The sequence below is a fragment of the Manis pentadactyla genome, chromosome 9 (genome assembly GCF_030020395.1).
Source record: "Manis pentadactyla isolate mManPen7 chromosome 9, mManPen7.hap1, whole genome shotgun sequence".
NCBI lineage: Eukaryota > Metazoa > Chordata > Mammalia > Pholidota > Manidae > Manis > Manis pentadactyla.
The window spans coordinates 11,485,870-11,508,611 of record NC_080027.1 but is presented as its reverse complement, the minus strand read 5'-3'; the positions used below and the strand labels follow the sequence as shown (position 1 = coordinate 11,508,611).

General features: G+C 57.4%; 2 protein-coding genes across 9 annotated transcripts; both read left to right on the top strand.

Moving 5' to 3' along the window:
• Positions 1–2,470: 2,470 nt before the first annotated feature.
• Positions 2,471–12,761, top strand: ANKRD13D (ankyrin repeat domain 13D). 6 transcript variants are annotated; one of them, XM_036930859.2, is made up of 16 exons: positions 2,471–2,921; positions 3,422–3,557; positions 3,683–3,807; positions 4,123–4,194; positions 4,576–4,621; positions 4,701–4,844; positions 5,080–5,269; positions 9,363–9,429; positions 9,831–9,912; positions 10,020–10,157; positions 10,290–10,380; positions 11,241–11,398; positions 11,509–11,631; positions 11,718–11,881; positions 11,961–12,052; positions 12,312–12,606. In XM_036930859.2, the coding sequence occupies exons 1-16, from the start codon at positions 2,508–2,510 to the stop codon at positions 12,448–12,450; spliced, it is 2,181 nt and encodes a 726-aa protein (XP_036786754.1). In that variant the 5' UTR covers positions 2,471–2,507; the 3' UTR covers positions 12,451–12,606. The 6 variants fall into 6 exon arrangements, with proteins under 6 accessions (XP_036786754.1, XP_036786730.2, XP_036786740.2 ...); XM_036930835.2 differs by having other exon boundaries at positions 2,479–2,921; positions 12,391–12,761; XM_036930845.2 differs by having other exon boundaries at positions 2,481–2,921; positions 9,831–9,922; positions 10,096–10,157; positions 12,391–12,761.
• A 918-nt stretch (positions 12,762–13,679) lies between these two features.
• On the top strand, positions 13,680–20,950 carry SSH3 (slingshot protein phosphatase 3). 3 transcript variants are annotated; one of them, XM_036930880.2, is made up of 14 exons: positions 13,680–13,920; positions 14,408–14,448; positions 15,021–15,252; positions 16,029–16,147; positions 16,227–16,298; positions 16,652–16,717; positions 16,794–16,982; positions 17,064–17,157; positions 17,414–17,542; positions 17,616–17,662; positions 18,346–18,492; positions 18,680–18,880; positions 18,979–19,252; positions 20,083–20,950. In XM_036930880.2, exons 1-14 carry the CDS (start codon positions 13,855–13,857, stop codon positions 20,353–20,355), a joined length of 1,950 nt encoding a protein of 649 aa, XP_036786775.2. In that variant the 5' UTR covers positions 13,680–13,854; the 3' UTR covers positions 20,356–20,950. The 3 variants fall into 3 exon arrangements, with proteins under 3 accessions (XP_036786775.2, XP_036786791.2, XP_036786783.2); XM_036930888.2 differs by having other exon boundaries at positions 13,718–13,920; positions 14,411–14,448; XM_036930896.2 differs by lacking the exon at positions 16,227–16,298.
• Positions 20,951–22,742: the final 1,792 nt, after the last annotated feature.

Genomic DNA, 22,742 nt, shown 5'->3' with positions numbered 1-22,742 from the left:
CACCCCTCTCCCACCCTGCCACCTGGTCCTTCAACGTGGAGAGGCAAGAGGGTCTTCTGCCCACCACCCAGAGAAGCAGGAGGAGGTGCCTGCAGTTGGGCGCTTGGCGTCATGTTTGGACTGACTGAACACTTTGGCTTGCCTGGCATCATGCTGAGGACACCCCTAAGGGCAGTCAGATGAGTACTTTTGCCCTCAGGGCCACATGGCAACCTCTGGGTACTTGGCCCTCTCTGGCTTTGGCCTCCCCTCTGGCCTCCCTGTGCAGCTCGCAGTAGGAGTCCCTGAGGCCTATGGGATCCCCCAGCAACAGGCCTCTCATCTACTGATGAGGCTCTGGTCCACTTCCTTCCTGCACACCCCTCCTTACAGGCCCCGTGGGTGATGTCCACTGCTGCCAACGCCTCACAGGGCTTTGCTGGGCAGGGCTGAGGGGGTCATCCGGAGCATGGCAAGCAGAGAAGGCAAGCTTCTAACAGTGGGATGCTCTGCACACAGAGGCTAAGGAGTTGGAGGAAAAGACATTTGAACTGAGCCTCCAGCCCTGGGGTGGGATGCAGAGGATGTTCCTGATACAGGGAAGGGCCAGGTGGTCAGGAGCGGCTCAGGCTGGTGGGACCAGTGGGAGGGACCCAGGCCTGGGAGGCCCTGAATGCCAGTCTAAGCTTGGCCCAGAGCCCAGAGGGGACTTAGTGACTACAGAATGAAGATGGGAATGGATGTGGGGTCTGAACTTGGATATGCTCTGGGCGGTCCTGGAGGGTTCTGGACAGGGCTGGGTGATGAGAGCTGCCTATAGAACAAGTTGCAAATTTTCACAAGTAGGATGTGTGGAGGGAGGAAAAGGAGTGGAGGCAGGGAGACCGGTGAGGGACCACTGCCATTCAAGAGATGACCAGTGGTGGTGGTGGTGGTCGAGGAAGAGATACAAAGAGAGGCCAGAGGGAGGAACACCAGGGACGAGAGGTGGGATTCACAGCAGCCCCCCGGGAGGGCAGCAGTTCTGGTCAGATTCCCAACAGCCATGGACATAGCTGGCCTGAGGGGAAGAGGTGAATGTGGCCAGATCTGGTCTTGGACATGCTGATGGGATAGCATGGGACACTGGGCACCTAGAGATGTCCCAGATAGAGCTGAAATGCAGTCCTGGAGGTGCCATCAGGGTGACTGTGGAAACAGGCATTCAGCCAAGAAGCCCAACTTGGGGAAGGGGGAGGGAGCAAACGGGCCATGGAGTAGGGTTGAGAAAGCAATGGAGTTAGGAATCAAGGGCCAGTGAGGAGCTGTGCTCAAGACTGCAGAAACCAGGAGAGGCTGGGCCTGAGAAAGTCCTGTTAAGATTTGGGTTGAAGAGGTCTTGGGCTAGGAAAGCCCCTTTTTAAGAAAGGTGTTGGCTAACCAGGGCTGCAGCTGTGGCAGCCAGCAGGGCCTGGTTGTAGAGTTCCAAACATTCAGAGGCTTCTGAGCTGCTACAGACCTGAAGACATTACAATGATCTGATGACAACACAGGGTGGAGTGGCAAAGTGATCCCAGATAGCACAAGAGCCCCCTGGCCACAATGAGAGAGCAGGGTGAAAATGGCGACTAGGGCCTCCCAGCCCAGAGACCAGCTCAAACTTCTAGATCAAACTATCCAGTCATTTTACAAATAGGGAGCAGAGACCAAAGGGTCAGCCTTGACCAGCCTGGCAGCTGCCCATCCAACAAAACCCAGACCAGACTCCAGGCTAAGGCTAGGGTGACAAGGCCGGAGGGCCCCACGCTGAGGCCTGCACCGTGTTCCGGGGTGTGCGGTGTGGCCAGCCCTGATTTCGAAACTCCTTACACTCCTAACACTGGCAGCAAAGTGCAGCCTCTTCAAAGGGGATCCCAGCAGTGTGCAAAAGCAGCCATTTACGGTGGACAGTCCTCCACCAGGAAAGGTCTGGCTCCAGCCAGGCCTGCCACTCCCACTCCCCGGTACTCCCACCCCTGACTTAGTGCCCTGGGGAGCCGCTTTCCTGCCTGGCAAGGCCCAGCCCGTGGCGTGGCGACTAGCAGACACTGGCCCAGGACCCTGGGGCGTAGGTGCTTTATGCTAAGCTGGTCAGGATTTAGGGGCATCTCGGAGGTGATGTGGAGGGGAGCCAGGACCTCCCACCTCACGCTCGCTCACGGGCACAGTTGGTACCCGCGGCGCCCGGGGTAGAGACCTAGGCTGGGGCGGGTAGCTGTCGGGGGAGTTGTAGGTAACCCGCCGGCTGACGGCCAGGGGCCCGTAGGTGCGCGCGCAAGCCCCGGGGGCCCAGGCCCCGCCCCTGGCCAGCCCGCTCCGCCTCCGCACCCCCCTCCTTCGCCTTCCGGACCACAAGGAGGCGTCTGCGCTGGGCCAGGGGCGCCCCCTGCAGGCCGAGGGCGGGCCTGCGGTGAGGCCCCGCCCCCGGACCGCCCCCCGCAGACCCTTGCCAGGCGGAGGCCGGGGCGCAGAACCGGGTCCTGGCTTCACTCTCGGCGCGCGTGGTTGCCATGGCCGCTGGGCAACGCCTCTGCTGTCCGGGTCGCGCGCGGGCCCGGCTGCGGTTGCTATGGCCGCGGGAGGGGAAGAGGCGCACAGCCCGACGCCCCGCCCCGGCGCAGCCCCGCCTGCCCGCCCGCGCATTTCGCCCTCCCAGCCGTCTGCGCCGCCGCTGCTCTTGCCACTGCCGCGGGGACGCAGGGCTGCGGTGGGCGCAGCTGAGGCGGGGCGCGGACCGGAGGCGAGTGGCCCGCGCCAGGCCCGAAACCCAGGCGGGGCCGGGCCGCCCCCGTCGCGCCCGCCCTCCCTCCCGGGATGCGGCGCTGAGGCCCAGCATGGCCGGCCCGGGCCCCACCTTCCCGCTGCACCGGCTGGTCTGGGCGAACCGGCACCGCGAACTGGAGGCCGCACTGCACAGCCGCCAGGTGAGGCCCGCCGAGCACCCGGGCTGCCCTTCGTGCCTCCTACCCAAAGCTGTGGGCTACGCCTCCCCGTCCCGATCAGAAGCCCAGGTTGCTTGTTTCTCGCTCAGGATCCTCTGGCCTCGGCTCGTAGCGCTGGGCCTTGCCCCGCGGGTCTCCCCACTTCACAGTGCATCCACCCCTGAGCCAGACTGAGAACAGGCAGCCAGGTCCTGGTCCCCAGGCCGGTCCAAACTCTTGACATCTTGCAACTGCACCTCTGCCTAACCAGGCCCCAACAGCAGCCAGCCTCTGCCCCTGGGAGAGGGCTGGAGAAGTGGGCAGGCCCTTCCCACACGCCCCCTCCCTTCCCCTACCAGGCCTCACAGGCCATCCTCTGCCATTTCCGTGGCCTGTCTCCCGTCTTTATTTCTCACAGTGACTCCCAACCCTGTTCAGCCCAGTGGCATTCTTGCCTCAGTCTGTCCTTACTTGCTCTGTGCTGAGTATCCCGTCTCCCCCAGCACGACATTGAACAGGAGGATCCACGGGGGCGCACCCCCCTGGAACTGGCCGTGTCCCTCGGGAACCTGGAGTCCGCTAGAGTCCTGCTTCGACACAATGCCAATGTGGGCAAAGAGAGCTGCCAGGGTTGGGCAGGTACTGCAGAGGCAAGGGGGCTCCCCTGAGGCTGGCGGTGGGGTGGGTGGGGTTGGTGCATGGAAGTGAGCAGCCAGACCAGGGGCCATGGAGAGAGCTTGCCTCAGGCAGCCCGGTGCCCCCAGTCCTGCAGGAGGCCGTCAGCACTGGGGACCCTGAGATGGTGCAGCTGGTGCTCCAGTATCGGGACTACCAGAGGGCCACACAGAGGCTGGCTGGAATTCCGGAACTGCTCAACAAGCTCCGCCAGGTACAGCAGGGCAGGGAGGTAGAGCCAGTGAGGCGGGGTGGGGTGCATGGCAGGGGACCATGACAGGCTATGTGGGGGTCACCCTGGTCACCTGCACCAGACCTGGGAAGGCACCAGCCTGTGCCACAGGCCTTCTGGGCGCTGTCAGCGAGGTCCCTCTCTCTTGACCCCAGCACACGATCACATAGGAAAGAGAGGAGTTCGGGTCCACATGGATGGAGGAAAGCCTTTGCCAGCATTGAGGGTTCCCTAGTGCCGGAAATCTCAGCAGAGCTTTAGACATGGACCTCCTGGTGAATGCAGATTTCCCAGCAGGAGGATTTTGTCCAGCTCAGTGGATATGGCCTAGGCCTCTGGAATACCTATCTCCCCTTCTCAAAGCACACGGTGGGAGTACCTGGCCGGGCGAGCACACTACCTCATGCCTCCCCACTCCACGGGCTGGCCCACGGGGGTCTTTGGGCCTCCTGTATGGATGAGGACCCCAGGAACCAGAGCGGGTAGAAGTTCCTCTGGAATCCCTCAGCCCTCAGGCCTCCAGATGTTACAGCCTTATTATCAGAAGACCTTTTTAGGGCCCCACTTGGCCCACCCCTTTGGGTGGGATTTGGTTGGAGTGGGGGTGTAGTTGGTCCTTACAGCACATCAGGACTTGCTGAAGGGCTGGGCTCCCAGAAGGGGTGCTCTAGACTCTAGGCAAGGAGCTCCCCACGCCTGCTGGCCTCCAGCACCACGCAGGGCTCTGACAGGTGCTCTGGTCCACCTCAGGCCCCTGATTTCTACGTGGAGATGAAGTGGGAGTTCACCAGCTGGGGTGAGTGGGGACCTCTTGGCTTCCAGGGAGCTGGGGTGGGGTCATTGGGAAGACCTGGTGACCTCCATGCCCCCTGCAGTGCCCCTTGTGTCCAAGATGTGTCCGAGTGACGTGTATCGGGTATGGAAGCGGGGTGAGAGCCTCCGGGTGGACACCAGTCTCCTGGGCTTTGAGCATATGACCTGGCAGCGTGGCCGGAGAAGCTTCATCTTCAGGGGCCAGGGTGAGCTCTGGGGGACTCACTGTGGGCATGCAGCAGGCCAGAGCCCCCGGATTCCCCTGTGGCTTATAAGGGAGATGCTGTCCTTTGTCTCCACTCCCCAGATGTGGAAACAGGGTGGGGATGGAGGGGACCCCTACTTAGCAGCAGGTGGCCAAGGGCACTGTGGTGGGCCCCTTCCTGCTGTCTGGGGCCTAGCACTAATTTGCCCCCGTCATACACTGCTGCTGGCTGGCAGAGGCAGGAGCCTTGGTGATGGAAGTGGACCACGACCGGCAGGTGGTGCACACAGAGACACTGGGGCTCACCCTGCAGGAACCAGAAGCACTGCTTGCTGCCATGCGGCCCAGTGAGGAGCATGTGGCCAGTCGCCTCACCTCTCCTATTGTCTCCACCCACCTGGACACTCGTAATGTGGCTTTTGAGAGGTTAGTTGGAGCCTGGTCATACCATGGTGTGTGTGCCCTTGAGGCTGCTGGTTCAGGCCTCTGAGGCCAAGCTGCTCAGAGGCTGCTCAGATCTGGGAGGGGTCCCTGCAGACCTGTGTCTCACCAAAGCCACCTCCGAGTCCCCACATACCTATCTGTCCTGGCAGCTGTCTTCCTGGGGAGGAGCCTAGGCCAGGGTATCCCAGTTCCTTGACTTCTGATGTCACATATTTTCCTATAAAAATGAAGATTTAGACTGTGGTTCAGGGCAACTGTTTGCACCCATGTTGGCTTCTCCGTAGTACCGCTGCTTCTGGGCCAGAGTCCTTTATGGGTAGCCTAGGAACCTGCCCCTTCTGGCCAGAGTGTTATTTCTCTGACAACACATGCCCCAGTTCCATAACAGATTTCAGAAACACTTAAAAAAAAACCCAGCTCTATTGAGATATAATTTCATATACCATACAGTCCACCTATTTAAAGTGTACCATTCCATGTTTTTTAGTATGTTCACAGATACACAACCACCACCACTGTCCATTTCAGGACATTTTCATCACTTCAAAAAGAAATCCTCTAAGTCAACTCCCATCCCCTCATCCCTCCCCCAGCCCTGGGCAACCACTGATCTACTCGCTCTCTCTATAGATTTCCCTATTCTGGACAGTTCACGTAAATGGAATCATAGTATGTGGTCTTTTGTGGCTGGCTTCTTTCACTTAGCATAACATTTTTAAGGTTCATCCAGGTTACAGTATATAACTACTTAACTCCTTTTGATGGCCGGATCCATTGTGTGAATAGACCACATTTTGTTTATTCATTCGCCCATTACAGACATCAGGATTGTTTCCACCTTTTGACTATTATGAATAATGCTGCTATAAACACTAGTGCACAAGTTTTTGTGTGGGCATAGTTCTCATTTCTCTTGGGCCTGCCCCTCGGGAGTGGAATCGCTGGGTCATGTGGTAACTGGACGTTTAATTGTTTGAAGAACCGCCAGACTGTTACCAAAGCCTCTGCCGCACTTTCCATTTCTGTCAGCAGTGCCTGAGGATTCTCATTTCTCCACATCCTCTCCAACACTTACTGTTCACTTCTTTCTTTCTTTTTGGGGTGTAAGCATCTTAGCAGTTGTGAAGTGGTATCTCGTTGTGGTTTTGATTTGCATTTCCTTAGTGACTAATAATGTTGAGCATCTTTTCATGTGATTATTGGCCATTTGTATATCTTCTCTGGAAAAGTGTTTATGCTGATCCTTTGCCCATTTTAAAAAACTGGGTTATCTTTTTGTTATTGAGCTGTAAGGGTCCTTTTTATATTCCAGATGTAAGTTCTTTATCAGATATATGATTTGCATGTATTTCCTTCCACTCTGGATTGTTCTTTCACTTTGCTTGGTGGTGTCTTTTGAAGCAAACAAGTTTTTAATTTTCATGAAGTCTAATATATTTTTTTCTTTTGTTGCTTGTGCATTTAGTGTCATGTCTAACAATACTTTGCAAATCCAAAGCCATGAAGATTTTCTCCTGAAAGTTTTATAATTTTAGCTATTTCATTTAGTCTTTGACCCATTTTGGGTCAATATTTGTATATTGTGGGAGGTAGGGGGGTCCAACTTTATTCTTTTGCATGTGACTATCCACTTGTACTGGCACTATTAGTTAAAAACACTGTTCTCTTCCCACTGAATGGTCTTAACACCCTTGTGGAAAATCAGTTGACCATAGATGTGTGGGATTATTCCTGGGCTCTCAATTCTGTTCCATCAATTGACATATCTATCTTTGTGCCAGTAACACACTATCTTAATCCCTGTTGCTTTGGTGTAAGTTTTGAAATCAGAAAGTGCAAGTCTTCCAACTTTGTTCTTCTTTCTCAGGATTATTTTGGGTATTCTGGGTCCCTTGCAACTTCATATGAATCCAGATTCAGCTTGTCAATTTCTACAAAGAAGTCAGGTGGGATTCTGTTAGGGTTTGCATTGACTCTGTACATCAGTTTGGAGAATATTGTCATCTTAACACTGTTAAGTCTTCTACCATGAATATGGGACTTTTTCCTGTTTATTAGACCTTTAATTTCTTTCAGTGGTGTTTTGTAGTTTTCAGAGTATAAGTTTTATACTTCTTTGGATAAATTCATTCAAAGTATTTTATTCTTTTTGATGGTATTATGAGTGTAATTGTTTTCTTAATTACATTTTTGGATTATTCACTGCAAAGCTATAAAAATACAATTGATTTTTGTATATTGATCTTTTTTTTAAATCAAAGTATCATTGATATACAATGTTATAGTGGTTTCAAATACACAACACATTGATTCAACATTCACCCATATTATCAAGCCCTCACCCCTTCTAGTGCGGTCACTGTCTTTCAACCCAGTAAGATGTTTCAGAATAATTAACTGAATTCTCCATGCTGTACCATGGTCCCCATGACCAACCTATACTGTGATTGTGAATTATTATGCCCCTTTATCCCCTTGTTCCTCCCCTTTGGTAACCACTAGTCCCTTCTCAGTGTCTACGAGTCTACTGCTCTTTTGTTCCTTCTGTCTTACTTTGTTTTTATACTCCACAAATAAGTGAAATCATTTGGTATTTGTCTTTCTCCACCTGGCTTATTTCACTGAGCATAATGCTCTCTAGATCCATCCACGTTTTTGCAAACGGGGGGATTACTTTTCTTTTTATGGCTGAATAGCACTCCATTGTGTATATGTACCACCTCTTCTTTATCCATTCATCTATTGATGGACACTTAGGTTGCTTCCATATCTTGGCTATTGTAAATAGTGCTGTGATAAACGCAGCGGGGCATATGTCTTTTCAGATCAGGGATCTTGTTTTCTTCGGGTAAATTCCTAGGAGTGGAATTACTGGGTCAAATGGTATTTCTGTATATTGATCTTATGTCCTGCAAACTTGCTAAACTCATTTTTAAATTTTAATGGATTTTTAGTAGATTCCTTATGATGTTTTCACATGTAAGATCATCCTTTGTTAATAGTGATAGTTTTACTTCATCCTTTCCAGTCTGTATGCCTTTTATCTTATTCATGGCTGATGGCTGTGACTAGAACCTCCAGGAGAATGTTGAATAGAAGTGACAAGAGTAGACATCTTTGTCCTGTTTCTGACCTTGGGGGAAAAGTATTTGGTCTTTCACCATTAAGTATGATGTTAGTTGTGGGTACCCTTTATCAGATTGAGAAATTTGCCTTCTATTCCTAGTTTGTTGAGTGTTTTTATCATGAAAGGGTTTGAATTTTGTCAAATAATTCTGTTGATACGATCATGTGGCTTTTATTTCTACTATATTGATAAGATCTCTTCTGTCCCGAGGGACAGACAGGGGGACTTGGGTCCTGGGCTGATGAGGTTGAGTGTGGGGAACAGGCCGTGAGCCCCCAGCTCCTCCTGTGTCTTCTTTGTTTATTTTGTTGTTGGGTGGAGTGTTCTAAGGAAGTTTGTTAAGTCTAGTTTATGATGTGTTCAGTTCTTCTACTTCCCTGTTGCTCCTGTATCTACTTGTTCTACCCAGGAGTGAAGTGAGCTACTGATGTCTCCAACTACTATTGTTGAATCAGACATAACAAAAGTTTGGAGAATATTGTCATCTTAACACCGTTTTAACTTTTTATTATGGAAAATTTCGGACATACATGGCAGAAGAGAGAACAGTATAATGCACTCATTACCAACTTCAACACTTACCAATATTTTGCCAATCTTGTTAAATCGGTCCTTCCTCACCTTTTTTCTTTGTTTTTTTTTCTCTGGGCTATTTTAAGTCACATCCCAGATGTCACACCATTTCAACAGTAAATGTGTCTGCACATGACTCTTAACAGATTAGGATGTTTTAAAACCCACGCTGCACACCTAACAAAATCAATGATGATTCCTCAGTACTTTCTAGTGCCCAGTCCTTGTTCCATTGTCCCCAGCCATCCAGGCATCCTGTTCAAGGCCTGCATGCTTCACAGGAGGAAGGCTAGTTGGAGGGGGTCTTTGGAAGGGGAGGATTTGGCCGGGGTTGGGGGTGTGGGTCCTCATGAGCTCCTGTTTGGTCTGTTTCAGGAACAAATGTGGTATCTGGGGCTGGCGGTCTGAGAAGATGGAAACCGTTAGCGGCTACGAGGCCAAGGCAGGAGGGGCTAGTGGCGGGGGCCGGGGTAGGAGATGAGAGGCCCAGGGACTCTGCTCCTTCTCTACATCCCCTTCATGTGGACGGAGAGACAGAGTGGCCCACGGGCTCTAGAAGCCCTGTGAGCTGTGCCCACTCAGCGGGGCCTGCACACCCGGCACCAGCTGAGTGCCCAGGGATCACCTGCTAGCACGGGCCCTGCCCAGGTTCCCAAGACAAAGCAAGGAGCATTATTCCTTCCTTAGTGACTCCCAGGGATTCAGACCCTGCGACTTCTCCCACTGTGGGGAGTGAGATCTTGTCCGTGGGGACAGGAAGACTTGGGTCCTGTGCTGGTGAGGCTGATAGTGGGGAACAGGCTCTGAGCCCCCAGCTCTCCCTGTGTTCCCCCTGCTCCCCAGGTGTATAGTGCCACCAATGTGGAGCTGGTGACACGCACACGTACGGAGCATCTTTCTGATCAGGACAAGTCGAGGAGCAAAGGTAAACCCAGGTGCGCCTGCCTGCTGCCCAGTCACACCATGCAGTGGGGTCGCCCTGGTCTGGGACAAGCTGGGAGGCCTCCCCATTCCCATCTGCTCTCCCAACAGAAAACTCCCAGTGGAGGGGGGCATTCTGGGACAGTGGGCCAAAGTCTGCTCATGAGCTCCCACCCCTTCTCCTCAGGGGGGAAGACTCCGTTCCAGTCCTTCCTCGGGATGGCACAGCAGCACTCCTCCCACAGTGGGGTGAGCCGGGGCTGGGGGGTGGGGCTGGGGCCCGCTAGGGGGGCCGGGCAGGCAACATCCTGAGGCTAAGCGTGGTGCTGGGGTCCGCCCAGGCTCCCGTGCAGCAGGCAGCCAGCTCCACCAACCCCACAGCTATTTCCCCCAACGAATACTTCGACCCCAACTTCAACCTGGAGTCGAGGAACATCGGCCGCCCCATTGAAATGTCCAGCAAAGTACAGAGGTGAGGTCTGGGGACTTCCCTCAGGGACAGGGACCCTACCTGGTCCCCCTGAGCCCTTGCAGACTCCTGTCACACACAGGGCTCCCTCAAGTGGGAACCCACTCACCCAGCCACTTCCTTCCAGACTCCACTCCTTGGGGGCAGTGCCCAGCTTGGGGATTGGTCCAGAGGACTGGTCACTCTCTGTTGGGGAATGAATGGATGAGTGGATGGATGGATGGGTGGGCAGCACCACCCATGTGTGGTTTTCTATTCAATTTAATAAGCACCTGCTGGGGGCCAGGGGCAGGGCCCACGACTCTACCACCTCCTGCCTCTGTAGCCCAAGGAGAGGTCCCCTCTGAGAGTTGAGCATCCTCTGTAAATGAGGGCAGTTACAGGGGGCCCGGAGGCTCTCGTGAGCCATGACTTTGGGCTTATGATGCATCCTCCGTCTAGGACCTCACTCGGACTATCAGCCATCCAGGGGTGGAGCTGGGATTCAAACCCCAGCAGTCCTGACCCCTGGACCCAAAAGTATACCCAAGTGTGGGGCTCTTGCTGGCTGTGGGCTGAGAAGGAGGGTGCTGTGACAGGTCCAGATGGAAGCCAGTTGCCTTGCCCCGAACTATGCATCCAGATGAGTTGAACTGGCAGAAACCACCACAGGCCCCAGCCTGGACCCAGGGTCTGGGGCAGCTTGGGCCATAAGGCCAGAAGGACACAAGCTCCTTGGGAGGCAGGCAGGGGCAGCTGAACAGAGAAGAGGGTCCCCAGGCCAGGTGGAGGGCATGAGTAGAGGCAGGTGTCCAGAGCAGGTGGCCCTCAGCAGAGGAGCCACCAGAGGTTCCTTGTCCCACACCCTGTGGCTGGCTGAGCAGGTTCAAGGCAACACTGTGGCTGAGTGAGGAGCATCCCCTCTCCCTGGGTGACCAGGTGACGCCCATCATTGACCTGATGGCCATCAGCAACGCTCACTTTGCCAAGCTGCGTGACTTCATTACCCTACGCCTCCCGCCTGGCTTCCCAGTCAAGATCGGTGAGAGGGTGGGCTGGGGCAGCGGGAGGGAGTGGGGTGGATGTGGGCTGCAGGGGCCAGGCACAGGCGGACCTCCAGCCAGGGCAGCTCAGGCTTGGCTGTCTCCTCAGAGATTCCCCTTTTCCACGTGCTAAACGCCCGCATCACCTTCAGCAACCTGTGTGGCTGTGACGAGCCCTTGAGCTCCGTGTGGGTACCGGCCCCCAGCTCTGGCCCTGCTGTCACAGCCTCAGGTACCAGTGTGGGAGGGAGGCCGCTGAGCACCGGTCTCGCTGGTCTCTGAGCACTGGGCTGAGCATGGCCCCTCTGCCACACCCAGGGAGCCCTTTCCCGTGCGAGGTGGACCCCGCTGTGTTTGAGGTCCCTGAGGGATACAGTGTGCTGGGCACAGAGCGCAGTGAGCCCCTTCGTGATGAAGACGACGATCTGCTGCAGTTTGCCATCCAACAGAGCCTGCTTGAGGCTGGCACAGAGGCGGAGCAGGTGGGGTGCGGGCAGGGGCTGGGCCCTGGGTGTGGACGGGACCAGCAGAGGTGACAGCGCTGGGCCCTGACTGCTGCAGGTGACCATCTGGGAAGCCCTGACCAACACCCGGCCTGGCACCCACCCTCCTCCCCAAGCCACGGCCTATGAGGAGCAGCTTCAGCTGGAGCGGTGAGGCCTCTATGACCCACTAGGTCCATGTCTTGGCCCTGCCCTGCCTCAAGGATCCTGACAGTCAGAGGCTCCTTGGTTGGTGGGGGTAGGTAGCAGGGAGGTGCTGGTCCCAGGACCTCGTGCCCTCCTCGGGGCCACCCTCCCATCAGCAACACTGCCCATCACTGAAGTCCGCCTGAGGGATGGGGAGGCAGCCCCGCCTGGTCTCTTCTTTCTGGGGTCCCACGTCCCAGCCACCCTGTCCTGCCTTCCGTAGCCGTGTCCCACCCCTTGGCCTCCTCCCTGAGCCTTGGCACTCACCGGTCCGCTCTCGCCTCCCGTGCCTTGCCTGGAAGGGCCCTCCAGGAGAGCCTGCGGACGTCCTCGGAGCCCAGGGGCCCGGGATCCCCTCATAGGACACCCCTGGCCCCAGCCCCCCCAAGCTTCGAGGAGCAGCTGCGCCTGGCCCTGGAGTTGTCTTCGCAGGAGCAGGAGGAACGCGAGCGACGGGGGCAGCAGGAGGAGGAGGACTTGCAGAGGGTCCTGCGGCTCTCGCTCACCGAGCACTGAGAGTGGCCCTGGGCCCCGGGGGGCCGTCCGGGCTGGGCCCCCACCTGTTTTGTAACTTATTTATTACAAACTCTCTGCTGCTGAGCTTGGGGCCTGGAGCCCTGGGGGTGGTCTTGCACTGGAGACCAAAATGGAAATAAAGAGACTTTCAGCAGCAGGCTTGCTCTGCTCAATGTGGGGAAGCACGGCGGGCGGGGGGGCGGCACTGAGGGGAGACACCATGGACAGTGGCCTCAGACCTGGGTTTGAATCCTTCCCACAGCTGTAAAACGAGACCACCTTCCACCCCGCAGAGCTGTTGGGTGGGTAAAATGAGCTGGCACATGTCAACAGAGTAGTTACCCCATAAATGTCAGCTCCCCTGAGCCTTGACTTGCCCCGCCTTCCGGAGATCCAGGTTCCTGCCACCACCCAGTGAGGCTTTCCTGGGGCCCACCCATGCTCCTGTTGGAAGGGGGAAGGGCTGAACCTCCAGACTGCTCACAGCCAGCTGGGAGGAGCCCCCCTGCATCCCAGGCCTGAGTTCCTGCCCTGACCACCAGTATGTTCCACTGGAGTGACTTTGGACAACTCGCGTGCTTCTGAGCAGCTGTGCACCTGCTCAGACCTGCCCTCCTCACCTCCAGGGTGGCCTTGAGGATTGCCTGTGAGCCTCATGGGTTAGTTTGAAATCCCACCTGATTTCTCCTGTTCTGCGCCTCATGCTTCATGCAGAGTGCAAACATGAGGGCCAACCTGCAAGGAAAAACAAGTTTGGGGTGCTCCCCCACCTAAGACCCACTGTATCTGATCCTCTCCAAGGCCTGTGTCCCCAGTCCTGCCTTCCTAGGCCCCATCTCTTCTGGGGAACAGTGGAGGCCCAGAGCACAGCTCAGGTGACCAGCCTGGGTGGGGCCGGGAGCGCCTCCTAGGAGGTGGGACCGAACCCCGGAACGAAGGCAGCTGGCTGCCGGACCTCAGGCCACTTCCCACTGGGTCTTGGCCTCGCACCTGCGCCCCGCCCAGACTCCGCCCCCAACGTGTTTGGGGGGCGGGGGCGAGGCAGGCCGAACCCGCGGAGACGAGAAGGGAGGGGCGGCGGCCGCTGGGTGCCGGCTCTGCAGGCTGGGCTGGACGGGAGTCTGGCCCTTTAAGGGCCACCCCCGAGGAGGTGCCAGGCCCTGGTGGCTCCGGTCTCTCCTTCCTGGTCCTGCGGGGCTGGGACTGTCCGTGGGGCCGTGGGAGGGCTCAGGTGCCCCCGGCCTGGCCCCATGGCCCTGGTCACCGTAAGCCGCTCGCCCCCGGCCAGTGGCCACTCCACGCCTGTGGGGCCCACGGTGAGTGTGGCTTTGCCGTAGTCCTGCCCACGCAGTTGGCCGCCAGCTGGGCCTGGGGGAGCGCGACCTGCCCACGGCAACCTCCTCTCAATCACAGGGGTGTGCATAAGGGGAACCCGAATCTCAGACTGGAGAGGGTTGGTTGGAGTGGGGAAAGGTGGGGGGTAAACTTGAGGCCCCCAGGAACTCGGAGCCAGGCAAGATCCGGAGCCCTGAGCGCCTGCCCAGCCTGCTGAGGCCCTACCCTCTTCCCGGCTCAGATCGGGCCAACCCGTAGGATACCTCAGGCACCCCCCCACCATCCTTACCCAGCGTTGCCACGCGCCCCCAGCGCCTCCAGGTGATGGGCTGGGTGGGATGGGATCTGACACCTTTTCTGGTTCCACTCGCCACGGGGGGGTGATCCCCAACCCCCCAATTCAGTAGCGCTGAGAGAGTGGAGCGGAGAGCCCTCCTGCCTCACACTGCCCTGGGGCTGCTTTCCCAGCAGGACCAGGTGTCCAAGCGGAGAAGCTGGCTCCAGCGAAGGTGAGCACCTCCCCGCAACACTGGTGCCTGCATCCAGGTGCCAGGCCTGGCCACTGCCATCCTGGACCAAAGCCACCCACTGGATGTGGCCACTGAGTAACCACACCTGGGGGGGATGGCCGGCTTGCAGCACCGGTCTGGCTGCCTTTGCTTTCACCTTCCTCCTGGTCAGTTGGGGCCCCATCACCCACTTTCTGGCTCCTGGCCCAGGCCAGGGGTCACAAGAGAAAGAACAGGATGGGATGACAGCCAGAGGACTCCTGGGCCTCACCAAGTTAACAGCATCTCCTGAGTTAGGCAGATGGGGAGAGGGGGGGAGGGACCCCGGCCCCCCTCTCCCCAGACCAGAGTGGGGGGGGGGCTTGGGAGCCCCCAAGGCAGCGGTTCTCAAGGTGTGGTGGCCACACCACCTGGGAACTGGTCAGCAATGCCCATCTCAGGCCTCCACTCCAGACCTACTGACTCTCTAAGGTTTGGGCCCAGCACCTGTTTTAACAAGACCCCAGGTGACTGACGCACCCCTGTCCTAAGAGGTGCCGCTGGCCATGGTGGCTCCCCTGTCACCCTGACAGGCAGAGCTTTGCAGTGCTCCGTGGGGCTGTCCTGGGACTGCAGGACGGAGGGGATGATGCAGATGCAGCTGAGGCCAGCCCTGAGCCAGCGGAGGAACCCTCGGGTGACGAGCAGCCCCACGCCGACCAGGCAGATGAGGGGCACGGGCTCCGGAGTCCCCGGAAGCAGGAGCAGAGTCAGCACCTGCGCCTCATGGTGGAGCTGCTGAGGCCCCAGGATGACATCCGCCTGGTGAGGGCCCAGCCAGAGCCCTCCTAGAGGGGAAAGAGCCGGCCCGGGGTGCAGGGAGGGGAGCGCAGGTGTCTGCCTGTGAGTGTGAGGGCACCCTGGGGAGCAGAGGGGTTGCCTGACCCCCGGTGGTCCTGCTGTTTCAGCCGGGGTTGTTGTAACAGGGGAAGGCTCATGTTTGCAGGCCTGCCGAGGGCTGGGAAAGGACTGGGAGGTTGGCCCTGCATGAGCCTGTAGGGCCAAATTGGGTCCAAAGCTGGGAAGTACAGAGGTGGGTTTCTGTGCGCAAGCAGCCAAAACCTTCCTGACCACGTGAATTGTCCACAAATGGACATACACTCAGGGGGAGGGGGCGTGCTGCTGAATTTATTCCATGGAAGCACCTTCCTTCATCGTGAGGTTGTGTCTTTAATATTTCTTTGCTGAGAAGCACTTCTTGAGTCAAATTTTGGTAATGGCAAGAGAAAAGGTTTATTTAAACCTCCTTCCTAGCCAGAAAGTAAAAACTGACAATCTGTGTCAGGCCTGTTCTCCCATTTTTTCCACACACAGCCCCTTTAAGAAAAATCTTTTGAAATGTTTTGTTGGACCAAGAAATCTAAAAGTTGAACCACTGGATTGTAACCAGTGGTCTGGTATCTGGGAAGAGGGGGAGGTGTATGGAGGGAGCAGAGGCAGGTCTGCTGTCTGCCTGGTGTGTGTCCGGTCGCGGGGTGGGTGGAGAGCAGGGTCTTCTGGGCCACTGTGAGCTTGGGCTTCTCCCTCCCTGTCTTCCCCAGGCAGCCCAGCTGGAGACAGCACGGCCCCCCCGGTGCCGCTATTTGCTGGTAGTTTCCACGAGAGACCATCTGAGCCAGGATGAGGCAGTCCTCCTGGGGGTGGACTTCCTTGAAAGCAGGTGGGAGCTGGGGGGATAGGGTAGGGGGCAAGGGAACGAGGTGCTGGGGGTCAGTGGCCTTCCCTTTGTCCCCTGCCAGCTCCCCCAGCTGCACCCTGGGCCTGGTCTTGCCTCTCTGGAGTGACACCCAGGTGTACCTAGATGGAGATGGGTAAGAGGTAGCAACTGGGGGGAGGGGAGAGGGGAGGGGAGGGGCCAGGAGGGTGGGATAGCAAAGGATGATCTATGTGACAGGGCTTCTCGGCTCTGGGGAGCAGTAGAATTCCAGGCCTGGTGGCTGGGGCCTGAGCCTACTTAGCTCTACCTGAGATATGCTGTGTGATCCTGGGCAAGTCCCCTAACTCCTCTGGGCCTCGGCCACCCCATATCTGGCAAATGGGGCTTATCTTGACCTCATCTAATAAGTAAGGATTCTCAGGACCAGCCTCAGGAGGTAGCCAGTGGGCGGGCCTCTCTGGGACCCTTTCCCGGAGCCTGGCTTCACCCCCGCCTGGTCTCCCACAGGGGCTTCAGTGTGACTTCTGGAGGACAGAGCCGAATCTTCAAGCCTATCTCCATCCAGACCATGTGGTAAGGGCTGGTGGCTGCAGGGTCTGCGGAGGGGGCGCAGGGAGGACAGCGCGAGCCAGCCTTTCCCCTGTCCCAGGGCCACGCTCCAGGTGTTACACCAGGCATGTGAGGCGGCTCTAGGCAGTGGCCTTGTACCAGGAGGCAGTGCCCTCTCCTGGGCCAGCCACTACCAGGACAGACTGAGCTCTGACCAGAGCTGCCTGAACGAGTGGATGGCCATGGCCGACCTGGAGTCTCTGCGGCCTCCCAGCACCGAGCCTGGCAGGTCGGTGCAGGGAGGGAAGGGAAAGGGGGTGCCATGGGGGGGCAGGGAGGGGACTCCTGAGCGGATGGGCTCTGCCCGCAGGCCCTCGGAGCAGGAGCAGATGGAGGAGGCAGTCCGGGCGGAGCTGTGGGACGTGCTGGACGCCAGCGACCTGGAGAGCATCACCTCCAAAGAGGTGGGCAGGGCGCTGGGGGGCGGGCGGGGCACGGCCGGGCTCGGGGGCGGGGCCTCGGCTGGGCCAGGGCTTTCCTCTCGGCGGGGCCTTCCCGCTGTGTTTTCCTGCCATCCTGAGCCGTCCCAGGTGCTTGGCCTCGGTGCCCCTGTCCGGATGGGACAGGCACTTTCCTCAGAGGCACTGGAGGGCAGGCTGGGGTGCCGGGACCTAGTGAGGGGCTCCCCAAGCCTCTCCTCCTTCTCCGCTCTGCCCGCAGATCCGCCAGGCCCTGGAGCTGCGCCTGGGCTGTCCTCTCCAACAGTACCGCGACTTCATTGACAACCAGACGCTGCTGCTCGTGGCCCAGCAAGATCGGGCCTCCCGCATCTTCCCGCACCTCTACCTGGTGAGCTGGCGGGGCATGAGGGCTGCTGCGGTGGGGCGTGGGCGTGGGCGTGACGCTCGGTCCCTCTCCGCAGGGCTCAGAGTGGAATGCAGCCAACCTGGAGGAGCTGCAGAGAAACAGGTAGGGCTCCCGGCCCCCTCGGGATGGTCTCCCTACCTCTGTTGGCCTTCTCTCAAGGGCACCCCGGCCAGCATCCCCAAGCTCTGCCTCCAGCTCCACCCCTGGGGCTGTTTCCCTGTAGGGGGTTAGGCCGGGGAGGAGAACTGCAACTGTGGAGGCCTGCTGGGGGCTCCCTGGCCAGCTTCTCCCTCCCCACACTGTAAAGCAGGCGCCCGACAGGACGCCTCAGGCACCCGGAGATGAGGGGCAGCCATGGGCAGCCCGTGACCGCTCTTCAGGGAGAAGGAAGGGTCCTTCTCCTGGGTGCGCTCACTGCCTGCTCTCATAGATTCCCGTCATTTGTCCACTACGGGCTTCTGGGAAACCTGCTGTGGCCCCTGCCATCCAGCGGCTGCAGATCTACCCAGTCCCAGCTTAGCCCAGAAGCTGCTCTTGAACTGGGACTCCTGAGAATAACGGAAGTGTCAGCGCTGCAGCCCACTCAGCAGCTGCCTGGGCTAGAGGGGGACTGGAGCCCAGGGCATCCCATTCGCTCAGCGTCACGGCTCCTCCTACTCCCACGTGACCGTGCCACCCCGACCTGACTCTCAGAACCAAGAACTAAACAGAGACACCCAGAGCCCCTGGCCAGTGGGCCCAGTGACCCTGGCCTTGTCAGCCTGCCCTTGACCCCTCTGCTACAGGATCAGCCACATCTTGAACATGGCCCGTGAGATTGACAACTTCTACCCTGAGCGCTTCATCTACCACAATGTTCGCCTCTGGGACGAGGAGTCAGCCCGGCTGCTGCCTCACTGGAAGGAGACACACCGCTTCGTGGAGGCTGCAAGGTGGGGTCCCCCCTGCCCCAGCTTTAAGCGGCCCCAGGCCCTCTTCCTCCCATGTTCTGCAAGCTCTGGGACTATGTCTGCCCCTTCTCTCCTGCCCCCTCTGCGCTGGGGGCCCTTCTGCCCACTGCGGGGCCCTCCGAGCAAGTGGGCAGGGGAGCGGGAAGCTAACCATGTTCTGCCCCCACAGAGCGCAGGGCACCCGGGTGCTAGTTCACTGCAAGATGGGCGTCAGCCGCTCAGCTGCCACAGTGGTGGCTTACGCCATGAAGCAGTACGGCTGGAGCCTGGAGCAGGCTCTGCGCCACGTGCAGGAGCTCCGGCCCGTTGCCCGCCCCAACCCTGGCTTCCTGCGCCAGCTGCAGACCTACCAGGGCATCCTGACTGCCAGGCATGGAGTGGGGGGCTGGGGGCGGGGGGAGGATGTGTGTGGGTGCTGGGGGTGGCTGCTGGGCCACTCAAAGCTGACTCAGGGCCACCTCCTCACAGCCGGCAGAGCCACGTCTGGGAGCAGAAAGTGGGCAGGGCCTCCCCAGAAGAGCCCCTGGCCCCTGAGGTCTCTACACCACTCCCACCTCTTCTGCCAGAACTGGGAGGCACTGGGGAGGTGAAGATCATGGGGTTGGCGGAGAGCCAGGCAGCCCCAGCAGAAGGCCCTGGGCCACGGCCCCGCATCAATCTCCGTGGGGTCATGAGGTCCATCAGCCTCCTGGAGCCTTCCTCGGAGATGGAAAGCCCCTCAGAGGCGGGGAACCTGCCGGAGGTGAGCCTGGGGCTGGGGAAAGAGCCCAGCCTGAGGCAGGGTGGGGCCTAAAAGGAGCTGGGGGCAGATGGCGGGAGGATGGAGAGAAAGCAGGCCTGATGTTCTGGCCCTGAGCTGGGGTGGATAGGATGATCCCTGCAGCCCCTCCCTAATCTGAGGGACAGCCCATCAAAGGATGGCATGCAGAGGGGTCACAGTATTTACACAACCAAGGTAGTGGCTGAGGAGTTGAGCACCTCTCTGTGCCAAGTGCTGTGGGGCACAAGTGTAACACCAGAGCTGGCCCCTGCCTTAGGAAGCCAGGCCCCCCACGCGACTCAAGGCCAAGATGGCTGGCCTAGAGGAAGGAGAGCTCAAGAGTTCATCTCTTGGTGGGGGGTGGGAACATTTGGGAAGGCTTCCTGGAAGAGGTGGCACTGGGTGTGGAAGGATGGGAGGAATGGATGGTTGATAGATGCGCGTGGGTGTTCCCAAAGGCAGAGTGTTCTCACTGGACACCCAGCTTAGCACTTGGCACCTGGAAGGTGTTTCACCTGTGGCTCACGGGAGTGCCTGGGCCCAGGCGGGGGTGGGGGTGGGCAAGAGGAGAGGGCCTCAAGGAGGAGGCAGGAGCCGCGGAGCTGAGGAAGGCTTCTGGGAGCAGGAGGAAGAAGGTCAGGGCGGAGGAGCAGAGGCAGTAGGGTGGGGATGTTATCTCCCCCCTTAGGAAATGTGACCCGTGAGTAGCTCAACAAACGCTGCGTATTTACCCTCTCCCGGGTTCTGGGCTGCGTGCGCCTGCCCTGGAGAGACTCCCTCGGACCCTCTTTCCTCCTGCTTCTTCCTTCCAGGTTTTCTCTTCAAATGAGTCTTCAGAGGAAGACCCTCCCCAGCCCGTCCCTCAGCTCTCAAAGGCCAGTGGTGGCCGGCGGGTCCGCAAGGGGCCCTGGCCTGCCCTGAAGTCCCGCCAGTCTGTGGTGGCCCTCCACAGTGCTGCCCTGGTGGCCAGCCAGACCCGGGCCTTCCAGGAGCAGGGAGAGGCGCGCTGTTCCTCCACCCGCAGGCGGCGGAAGGTGGTGAGGCAGGCCAGTGTGGATGGCAGCGGGGAGGAGGGGGAGGCCTGAGCCTTCGCGTGTGCCCGTGCTCCCCTCGGCACAACAGAGACGCCTGAACGCGGTTCTGGGACCAGCACCCCTCACTCCTGTCAGCCTGTCTGCACTCCCCTTCCTCCTTCCCAGGAGGCCCCAGGCCTGGCACTACAGCCTCAGCTCCCACAGCCTCAAGCCTCACACCCATGCCACCTGTCCAAGGGCTCAAGACATTTTCTATAACTGGGGATGTGGTGGAGATACTGAAGGTGCCTTGGGGCAGCAGCCCCCTTAGCTTCGTTCTCAACTGCTGCCCCGAACGCTAGCAGCCACAGAATAAAAAATAGTTTCCCAGTGTACAAAGGCTCACATTCCCTCCCTCACCCACTCCTGTCTGCCTCTTCCCTGCCCCCCACTTCATTCCAGGGGCCCCCAAAGCCGATAGTAACCTCCATCCTCAGTCCCCAGCCACAGGAGGCTTTCTGCCCCCCACCCCCCATGACACTCTCCTGGGTCACAGGGCACCCAGCCAAAGAGTCTTTTTGTTCTTCATGGCCTCTGGCCAGTCAGTTTTTCATAGTCTTAATAGTATCTGGCTTTGTACTAAGAAATAAAAAAACATTTCATATTATTTTCAGTTTTATGGTAAAGCCATCTGCCTGTCATTTGGATCCCTGTCTGGTTACAGGAGGAGTTTGGCCTCTCCTTACCCCTGCCTGTGTCCTCACCATTCTCAGGTGGCTTGTGACAGGTCTCTCTGGGGCGTGGTGTGGTTGGGGTGGGGTGGGAAGAAGAATGGGGAAGAGAAGAGGGGAGGCCAGCGCTATCTTCCTCATCTCGTAGGGCAGGGCCTGAGTAAACGCTAGCTGCCCACGCACCCCTCGGGCAGGTTGGCGGGGAACAAGTCCCCGCTGGGCAGCAGGTGCTCGGCTCTACTGGGACGGCTGCAGGGAGTTACCCACGAGGGAGTGGAAGGCCAACGCCCATCTGGACAGGACCAAGCCTGTTCCAGAAGGTAAGGCTCCACCTGACGCTGGTTCGTGAGCACTCACTGGGTCCCAAGAATCTTCTTCCTGCTACAATGCAAGACAGCCAGATTTTCCAAGCCAGCCCGTGACTGCCAGGAAAGAGGGACCCTCAGGGGGCCTTCCCTTCTGCCTTGGGGTTCCTTTTGCTCAGTTTTAGTGGTTCCATCTTTGTCACTTCTAGCCCCTCTTCCCAAGATCATGTTCCCTTCTCTCTAACGCACTACTTCGGTTGGGGTGGGGGTGGATACACCAAAGCAGGCCTCAGAGGTAGGAGCTGGCATCAAATGTCCTCACTGATTGAGACCTCATGCCCGGTTTGAAGAATCAATCTCTCACCCAGACCCTGGTGGGACCCCCAGCACTACGCTAACTCCAGAGTACAGTTACTTAACCTTGAGTCTCTCTTTCTGTGCTACAAAGGGATTAGACAAGGAAGTCCCAAAGAAGCCCCCTTCACTTTGATACCTTAATAATACATGTCACCTATACATTGATGGAATTTAGCCTCAACATGCTGTCTAGAAGAGGAATCATTTGCACCTGTCTGTGGGTGGCACACCAAGGGTAACAAGGTGGGTCCTGAGAATCCAGTCTGATTCTTGAGCTACTTGGCTCGTCCACCCTGCTAACTAAATACTGGGGGCTGCCTGCCATCCTGCAGCCAACCCTGAGTCCCAGCCAGACGGCCCCTTCCGTAATCCTAGGCTGGGGCTGCAGGGCAGCTGGGGTGACAAGAGGGTAGCCAAGGCCAGGCCCTGCCCTCCTACAGCCTGTGCAGAACTTTGAGAAATAGGAATTCAGCATGTGGGGAAACAAAACGAAGGGAAGCTGCATCAAAAATGCTGACAAATGATAAGAACTGTATGTATATACAAAGCTCACACAAATTGCTCCAGGGGCCAGAAACCATTCAAAAAGAAAAGATATAGAATGAAGAATACGTCTCCCTCTGACCTTGTCCTCCAGTCCTTCACAGGCAACCAGTTTCCAGCTGCTTCTGAGTCCCTCCAAAGACATTCCCTACATATGTCATCAAATATATTTGTGTATTTTTTTAAAGTAGAAATTATAGCACGTTAACATATTATTCTGCACTTTGATTCATATCAGAGTTGCACATCACAGAAAACTCTTAATTTTCAAAATAACCACTCATATTCTTATTTTATGGAATCTATCATTTATTTAAATGATCATCTACTAATGTACATTTGTTTATGGGATTTTTTTCCATTCAGGTAATGCTTAAGTCCCTTTGTATATACTTCCTCATGCACACGTGGCCACAAAATCTGTTGGACATATTTCTAGAATTACTGAAGCAAAGACTATGTGTATTTAATTTTTAAAGGACTGTCTAGCCTTACACATCAGTGTCATCTCATATGAACCTTG